At 36.9% G+C, this 9,024-nt stretch overlaps 1 protein-coding gene across 1 annotated transcript in view; it reads left to right on the top strand.

Moving 5' to 3' along the window:
* LOC107657215 (neurexin-3b) overlaps positions 1–9,024 on the top strand; it is a 375,749-nt gene that overhangs the window by 9,506 nt on the left and 357,219 nt on the right. Inside the window, exons 3-4 of the mRNA XM_016445239.1 lie at positions 5,908–5,925; positions 8,205–8,234. Coding sequence (XP_016300725.1) covers positions 5,908–5,925; positions 8,205–8,234 — 48 coding nt within the window. The remainder of the gene's footprint in view (positions 1–5,907; positions 5,926–8,204; positions 8,235–9,024) is intronic.

The following is a 9,024-nucleotide window of genomic DNA, read 5'->3' as shown; positions in this document are numbered from 1 at the left end:
TCGAGGCTTGTCTTGGCTTCATCAGGCTTCAGTCGGTGTCTACAGATTAATGGATGTGTCTGATAACGGATTGCACCACTGAGCTGTGGGAGCGTTTTGTAATTAGGGGCGGAACGAAAGAGAAATGGCTAATTCGCTGGTGGGTGATGGGGGCAAATGAGGGGCTTAAACTTGGACTTACATGCTCTTAGCAGCTCACAGCAAGGCTGCGTTTACTCATTTACGGGGAATTCACTAAAAATGAATTGAAATGAAATGAAGTTTTAATGGCAGTAATAGTAAATTAACAAAGTCTTATTTACATTGAAGGGTGTTCCTTTAACTTCAAACACTTTTATGTTCCAGGGGTTCATTTTTATTAAAAGTTGGATTTTAAAGGGGTCCTATTATGCTCTTTTACAAAGTCTTGATTTTGTTTTGGGGGTGTACTAGAACAGGCTCTCTGTTCGAAAAATTCGAAAAACACATTATTTTTCACATATTTTACATTATTACAACACCTCTCTCCCCAGTCAGGCTCGAATGGCTCGAATAGTTCCTGTATCAAATGAAGGCCCACCTTCTGAAATACGAAATGTGCTGTGATTGGTTAGCTGGGCCAGTGTGTGTTGTGATTGGCAGCACTCGGCGCCTGGTCGGGAAATGTCATGCCCCTTACCATAGCCGCCTGCCAGCTTCAGTGTAAATATTGCATCAATATCAAATCAATTTGAGCGTGATTTAAACCCGGATGATTGTAACCGCTCTAAGTTCGCCTGCCTTGGGAAAGCCAGCGTGTCTCCGACATAGTGATAACACTCATTGCCTTCTCTAGTGCAGCTCAACCAGGTCTCATCCCATTCGTCGATATTTGTGATATCAGAAATCCCGGAAAATATGCGTTGTAGTCCAAATGAGTCGTTCGTTGTAGTTTATGAAAAGTTATTTCTGTTAAATAAAATATCTCCTTTTGAAGTCGACTTTGAGCTTTGTAACTTTGCAGATCTTTTTTATGCTCAAACAGCAACATTACAGACTAACTAAAGCTGAAAAAGTGAAAAAGCATAATAGGACCCCTTTAACTTTTTTTTTCTTTTTGTTACATTATATGAAATGTTATATAAGATCACATTAAAACTGACTTGGAGACTTTTGTTTAACCACGCCTTCATCATTCAGATATTCTACTTTTCAAGTTCATTTTATAAGTAGATTGTAGTTTTACTCTAGTCCCAAAGGTCCCCATGTGACCTTTAGTTGTCTAATATGAAAATCGATTATAAAAATGTACGATCATCTAAACAAAGACTAAAGTAAACATAAACCATTTCAATAATTATTGTGTGAAAAAAAAAATGTATATATATTTTTTGAAATGACAGTTCCACCACACTGAATAATTGTGCCTTTGATAAAGTGTACTTGTTTAATAAGGAGACAGTAAGATCAGTGAAGACAAACGAGGCAGCCGTTTGATCAAAAATGTCATTTCTACAATTGTCATTAAATTACAGGTTGCATGTTTTGAGACAAAGTGGAAATGGCATTGTAGTGGGGTTTCAGAAATAATGAAAAAAGAAGAGTGGGAGAAAAAAGTGCCCATAGTTGAAGACACAGATTAAGGCATGTTTGTACAAAAATAAATAAATAAATAAAATACTAATGCCTTGGATAATCATGATGCAATGCTAAATTCAGCACATTTAGAGACTGACTAAACAGGATTGCAGATTGAAACTGGACTCACTCCAGATCCAGTGGTCTGCCTAACTGTTTATTGAATTCATCTTTTAGTGTTGGTGCAATTTAACAGCACAGTATGTACCAAAGTAACAAATGTGAGCTCAGAAATTGTTTAATGTTTGCCCTTGGTAATCTATCCAACCTGCTATTGTTTTAAGTGCAAACAGACACGGCAACAGGCTTGCAAAGGCCCTCAGAGCATGCAGATGGCTCAGGAAAGCAGACTGCATACTTCAGTGTGAATGAAAGCTCTAGACGGGCCACACCACCCCAGCAGGAGCACAACCGTCAGTATTATCATGTGGAAATCTGCCTTAAACTGCAGGCAGATTAAAACAATATGCGTTTAGCCGTAAAACACATGTTCTGTCTGCCCTGACGATGTGGATCAGAGGGTACCATTGGCAAACTGTGCCACATCGTTTAGTTATTGAGATCACAGCAACCAGATAACACACACAAGACACACACACTTTATTGTAATTCCAGCTACAAAACATCAGAAAATCCTGAGATGGTCCTGTGCTTGTCACATTTTAGACACATCCATTTAGCTTCTGTCTGTTTAATCTCTGTTAGTTTATTGGCAAAAAAACTGCATTATAAAGAAGTACTCACTCAATGATGCTTTAATTATTAAGAGACTCATTGAAAAATAACAATTTTGCTGTGATTAGATGCACCTTATTTTCTTCACTTGAGAGCTACACGTTTTTAACCTTTTACAAGATAAAAAGCAATTAATGCTCAACAGCATGTGAAAAAAATGTCAAAACAATCGCTGTGGGCTTAGCTGTGAGGATAAATATACATGGAAATATGACAGTTACTATAATCTTACTACAAAAGTAGGTCAATAAAAAAAAGGGGGGAAAGGACTTGCAACCTGATTCAGGCGCAGTTGGCATTTGTCTCTTGACACAATGCAGGCAAATGTTGGGATTTGAGTTTGGGGACGAAAAATAGACCAAAGGATTAAAGCTGAGCAGCATGTCATCAAGAGGGATATGGTCACATGAAGGCGATAAACCCTCTTTCTCTCTCTCCCAATGCTTCAAGTAACCAGTCAAAGTGACACTGTCTGGAAGAGCCTGGAAAATGAATGCGGGGCACGAGAGGCTGGAAATGGACGAGATGAAGCACGATGCGGAACGTGTCGCATCCTTGAGTTCGAGGCTAAAATAAGAGCCTGGTCTCATGAAAATGCGTATAAATAGTATGCCAAATAAAAATGAAAATTTGTGGTATTGATACGCAAAAATGGACTTTGAAAGCATATGATACGCATGTGTTTGGCGTGCATATAACGCAGTTTTCACGTGCGTATGATACGAAATTTGTTGGCGTACATATGATACGCAGTTTTCGCGTACATATGATACGCATCTACCCCACAACCCTAAACCTACCCATCGCGTAGCATATACACGCCAAAGTCCATTTTTGCGTATCAATACCTCGAGTTTTCGTTTTTATTTGGCGTACTATTTATACGCACTTTCATGAGATCGGGTTGGTCTGGAAATCCGCTTCTGCTCTCTTCTGTGTTTGTTTTGTGGAGGCACGGGTATTGTTTTTACAGGCAGCCATTTTGTTGACAAAGGAGGCAGTATTATAGTCGAGGTCAGCTTATTCAAGTCCGAGACCAGTCCAAGTCAAAACTGAGACCAGAAGAGGGTTAAGTGTGTGTTAAGACAGAGAACTGAGGAGGGTTAAATGATTCAGACAGTGTAAATATGTTTTTCTGTGGGGTGAATGAAGCCTGGTTTCATATGAGGGTCACACGAACCTCCACAGCACACACAAAGTGTGCTCTAGTCCAGATACATAACAGACCAACTCTGAGTCCAAGGCATAGTCCAAATGCTCCATGGCAAGACCGGGACCATGAAAATATGGTCTTGTACTTGGACTTTTCAACACTGAAAAGTCATGGGTTCCTTGGTGTTGAAGCAGACTAAATGATAGGAGAAATCCAGTATACATCACCAGAGAAAGTTTTACTAGAAGATCAAGTTACGATATTATGATTACAACTTAAGGTCCAAAAAAAAAAAAAATCTTATTCAGGGATGAACCATTGATACATTTTCATTTCATGCTGACTTTAAAAGTGTATGGAAAGTGTTTGGTGTGATTTATCTACCCATAATAACTTGTGGATCTCTCTTCAGGATTATGTGCAGTGTAGTTCATCACAAAGAATTAAGCTGAAATCAAGCTATAGATACCATTTCTTAACAGTCTCTGAGTTTTGAAAGGTTAATATGTCAACATTTCAAGTTTTCAAGGAATCTCTAAGAAAGTTTCTCCAAAGAGAAGATTATGCAGATTTTTTGATTGAACCTGAGCTTAAAAGTTGTACTCTGTTTCCGTACTGGTCCAGTCTGATCAGTGCTTGTTTGGCGCTGGACTAGCTCAAGAACAAGTATAGACATGTTGTTCACCTGCAAACAATGCTGGTCAGTCAGCATTATCTTTCTGGGAAAGCTGGGTGATCAAGGAAGTTTGGTGGGGACACCAGCACCCAGCATCCCGAACACAGCATATCCTGATGACCAGCAATGCTGGTCGATTCAACTTTACAATTAAACTTTGACATGAATCATCAGACTGTCTCTGTCAATTGAATTTACCAAAAGTGCTGTAAGCTAAGAAACCCAGTGAATCCTAAAAGCCTTACAAGTGTGCCTTAAAAGCCTTTTGTAAATGTAATAAGCCAGGCAAACCAGGCATTACTGAATAAATAAACTGATCATCCTCTGGTTCCAATCCTGAAAGGATGACAGGAAAGAGACAAAAAAAAAAAAAGAGTCAGACTCTAACTCCCAGATAGAGATGTCTGATTTTGCTTGGCTTTAAGAAAATCCAGGTGGTAATTTTCCAGCCAGTAAGGAAGGAAGCCTGGATATGCCTTCTGAGATGGCAAATGTCGGGAATCATAAAAGATTTCTAATCTCATATGGCAAAACTACCAGTCTTTGATTGCTTAGTGTGACATGCTCAACAATGGCCAATTATTCGCCCTTGTGATGAATTGCCTCTGATAAAACAGGGACGGACATGTTAGTTCAAATTTGTTTATACTATCTTGTCTATATGATATGCAATATTTAGCTCAGCTGGTAGAAAATGCTGCTTGTAAAAACAAATTCATAGGCTAAATTCCCATGGAATGTGACCACAGAACTCATAAAAAAATGTATACATTGAATGCAATGCATTTTGGATAAAGTCTTTTAAAAACATTAGACAAAACCTGCCAAATGCATAAAATATACAAAGTCATTTGGTAGGTTGTGGGTTTTATTCCCAGGAAACAAACTTGTCAAAAGCCTCTGTGTTTACAAAATTCATAAATGTATCAAACAATTCTGAAAAAAAAAATCCCACATGTATATAGATGATTTTAGTCTAAAGTTTCTCAGTCCATTAGCATGCTTTGCTTTTATCTGCAGCTCTTTAGATATGCCAGGCTCCTTGAGATTACCCTTGAGATTGAAGTTTATTCTTTTATTTAAATTGGTTGGTCAAATTGAATTGAATAGAGAGATTTTTCAGGTGATTCGTGTAAGCTTCACAATCTTAAAGGCTTGGTTTAAGGCTTTTTTACAGTATGTGGTTATTTGGTTGAACTGTGCTGTTCTCCTCTTGCAATCAGTGTGTATTCATTTAAACAGGTTTATTCAGAAACAAAAACAGCTGTGGATGATTCACTTGGATAGCTATACGCATGAGTCTTCAGTGAGAGTAATTCTCTGTGTTCAGAAATCCACAAACCTCACAACCTCATAAATCCACATGGTCCACATCGGACAGCTGGCTTAGTAACCTGCTTGGATTTATGGCCTCATCCAGAGTATGTGAGGAACGCTGTGGCATTCTGGACACTACAGCAATATTCTCGAAGTGATGGAGTGATTTGAAGTAATAATGTCAATCTGTTCCTCTCAGAAAATGGAACAGATTCTATAGACCTTTTTTCCACAGGATTTTTTATTTATTTATTTATTTTATTTTATTTTTTACAGCCATGCACAGGGACAGTCTTGATCCCTTGCATGAGCAACCAGTCTGTTTAAAGCTGGAAATGAAATGTTTGCATGACAGCCTCCATGCAAAGTCAAAAGTGTGTCTAACAGTTAAACTTTCTCTGTCTTCCCCTTTATGCCATCTTCTCAAAAGCTGTGAACAAAACCCCTGGTAAGTGAGTCTTAGGCTGTGAAAACTCATCACATACGGTATACATTCAAATAAAGCTAAGATAAAGAGAATTAAAATAATGTTCTATTCACTTAATAGTCACTTTTACACATGAAGCCATATAATTGCATAAAACAAGACTCCAAATACCTTGTGCACATACCCCATTTTTAAATCACAGTCCAAATAAGCATATGGTTAAGCATTTTAAATGTGGGTTTTCTCTACTAAGATATTTTCAGTAAGCTGTTTCAATCAAGTCCTGAAAAGTGAAGCCAAAGCATCTCAATCACCCCCAGGTGACTGTATGTAATGTAATGGGACCTGAGACAAACTAAACTATCAAGTTACACTTTAAATAATTTTTTTCCAAAGACATTTTCTGTCATTTTCGGTAGTTCTTAGCATGCTGATGTATGTTCAAGCGTTCGTTTTTCTAATAAGTTGACTTTTAATTTGTTATTTGATGCTATAAAACGGGGTGTGGTGACATGATTGTGAGCTTGCGATTGGGTCTGCGGGAGTTTGCGCGGGACTTTGATACTGTGGCTCCACCTCACGATCACTACTGCGCAGACTCTGGCTCCAAATTATGTAATTGTCGAAAAGATGACAGCGGCCATACTGAGAATGTTTTGGCTTCACTTTTCTATAGTGGAAAGAAGTTCAGATGCGTCGTCCATCTTTTTTACAGTCTATGGTTTTAATACATTAATGTGATAAATATGTTAAGATGTATTACTAACAAAAAAAAAAATCACCAATGGATTTTAAATTATTATAGGTTATATTTTACTATGATCTTTAAATTACACTAAATTAAAACTTTCATGTTGTGTAACATACCATTACACCGCTCATTTTCTCCTAGCTTGTAATTCTCCTGACAGATGATCATAGTGCTTGTTGTCATGTTGTATTTAAGCACATTATCACAGTGCTGGCAGTGAACATAATCCTTGTTTGTAGTGAACTGCTCCCACACCTCATTAAGTTGAGCTCGTTCCATTTTTACAAGCCAAGACGCTGTGTCATAGAAGTAATTACGTGTAGCACAAGATACATCATGCACTTTAGAAATCCATCAGAATATAAAAAAAAATTCCTCCAGTCGTCTATTAATAATCATTAATACCCCTATACCTCTACTAACAAAAAAAATGGGAGCGCACAAGATATCTGGAGCTTAATGCACAAGTTTGCTGAATTTTTGTTTCCTACATTAAGATACGTGTGACAATTTCGAGGCCCATGTCATTATAGAAGTAAATGCCACAGAGCAATTGCGTTCAATTGTGCTCATTCAGAACTTAGTGACAAAGTTGGGAAACCCTCAAAGCTGGCAAAATACTGGAATATAAGTGTAAATGTATACATTTCTGACAAAGGCTGTATGTGTGAAAGTGTCAGATGACATATTACTGCTCATATTAAAGTAATGTATTACTATTAGAGCTGTCAGTCTTATAAAAAATCATCGAATTTATTACATTATATGCTGATTAATTCATCAAATTAAAAACAAATAATCACAAATATTTTGTAATACTTTTTTTTTTCAGCAGGGATGCATTCAAATGATCAGAAGTGACAGTAAATCCTTTTAAAATTGTTACAAAACAAAATTCAATAGAATACTGTTCATTCATCAAAGAATCCTGGAAATATATCACGGTTTCTACAAAAATATGAAACAGCACAACTATTTATTATTATTATTATTATTTACATTAATAATAATCAGAAATGTTTCTTGAGCTCCAAATCATCATATTAGAATTATTTCTGAAGGATCATGTGACACTGAAGACTGGGGTAATTGTTGCTAAAAATCCAGCTTCCCCATCACAGGAATACATTATATTTGAAAAATAATTAATATGTATTAATCTGAATAAGTAAATATATTGAAATAGAAAACAGTTTAAGCCACCAATAAATATAATTCAAAGACATGTTGTCACAGGCAAGTAAATAATTAAATAGACATTGCAAGATACTTTTTTATATATACTGTACATAGTCATATTAAATTAAGTGACAGCCCTAATTAATTAATGTTGGCACATTTGTCCTGGATTAGGGAGATATAAATGTTATCAATCTCTTTTCTGAATGAGAAGCTTTTTTATTGCAGAAAGCTTCTGCTTTAGTGTGATAGCCATGGTTTGTCTGTCAGCAAACCATGAGTGGTCACAATACCTGAACAGTATTGGTATTGGTGTTCTCAAGTTTTCTCTCTTTCTCTGTCTTCTGCTCTCGTGTTCTTTTTTCCCAAGGGTTCGCGCATATGGTGAAGTCTCCGCAAGGTATGCTCAGTTCTCTCAGTGTACATTTTCCAATGTGTTTACATTGTTGTTGTGACTGCTCTTGCACGTGCATGCGGCTCCCTGCACAGAATCCTGCTTTACGATTGGCTCTGCCCTTGTGACACTGTATTATTATTGTCCTCTTGCTGAATTATGTAATTTCTTTCTGTGATACTGCGGTGAACTGTCAGGTCGGTTTTCTCAAGGTTGACTCTCCCCGTGATGTCATAGCGAGTTACATTCTCTCTCATCTGTTAGACTGCTGCAGTGCCAACTGACCCATAATGAATGATCACCAATCTGTGATGATTAACCTCCATATTACTTAGATATCATTCATAGACTGGAATAATTACTATGCGGTTATAAATAATATATCCCTGAGCTAAACAGAACAGCTCTTCTCTGAATGAGTGATGCTGAAAGGAAGCAAAAGTGCATGTTAATAGAATTATTCCTTTTAAACAGGTTTTGCTTTGTAAGTGTGTGCTGTATGAATGATCTGCCATGATGGGTTTGTCCTGAATTCTGGGCATCTGCCAACGTTTCTAATATTTGTACAATTTTATCGGTGCATTGAGCTTATGCGCTGGTAATCTACACTAAGAGGGTTCAGAATAGGGTCTGACAAAATAAAAACATATTTAATCTTTTAAATAGTGAAATGAAGTTCAGAAAATGTTGTCAACATGCAAAGGTCAAAATGTTTTAAGATATAAAATATATGAAAATATTTTACAACCTTCTTACTAAAATTAATGTTCAAATACAAAAACCATGAATTGTGATA

The sequence above is a fragment of the Sinocyclocheilus anshuiensis genome, unplaced genomic scaffold (genome assembly GCF_001515605.1).
Source record: "Sinocyclocheilus anshuiensis isolate Anshui unplaced genomic scaffold, SAMN03320099.WGS_v1.1 scaffold2089, whole genome shotgun sequence".
Lineage (NCBI taxonomy): Eukaryota > Metazoa > Chordata > Actinopteri > Cypriniformes > Cyprinidae > Sinocyclocheilus > Sinocyclocheilus anshuiensis.
The sequence above is the reverse complement of the archived record's forward strand: the minus strand, read 5'-3'. Positions and strand labels throughout refer to the sequence as shown.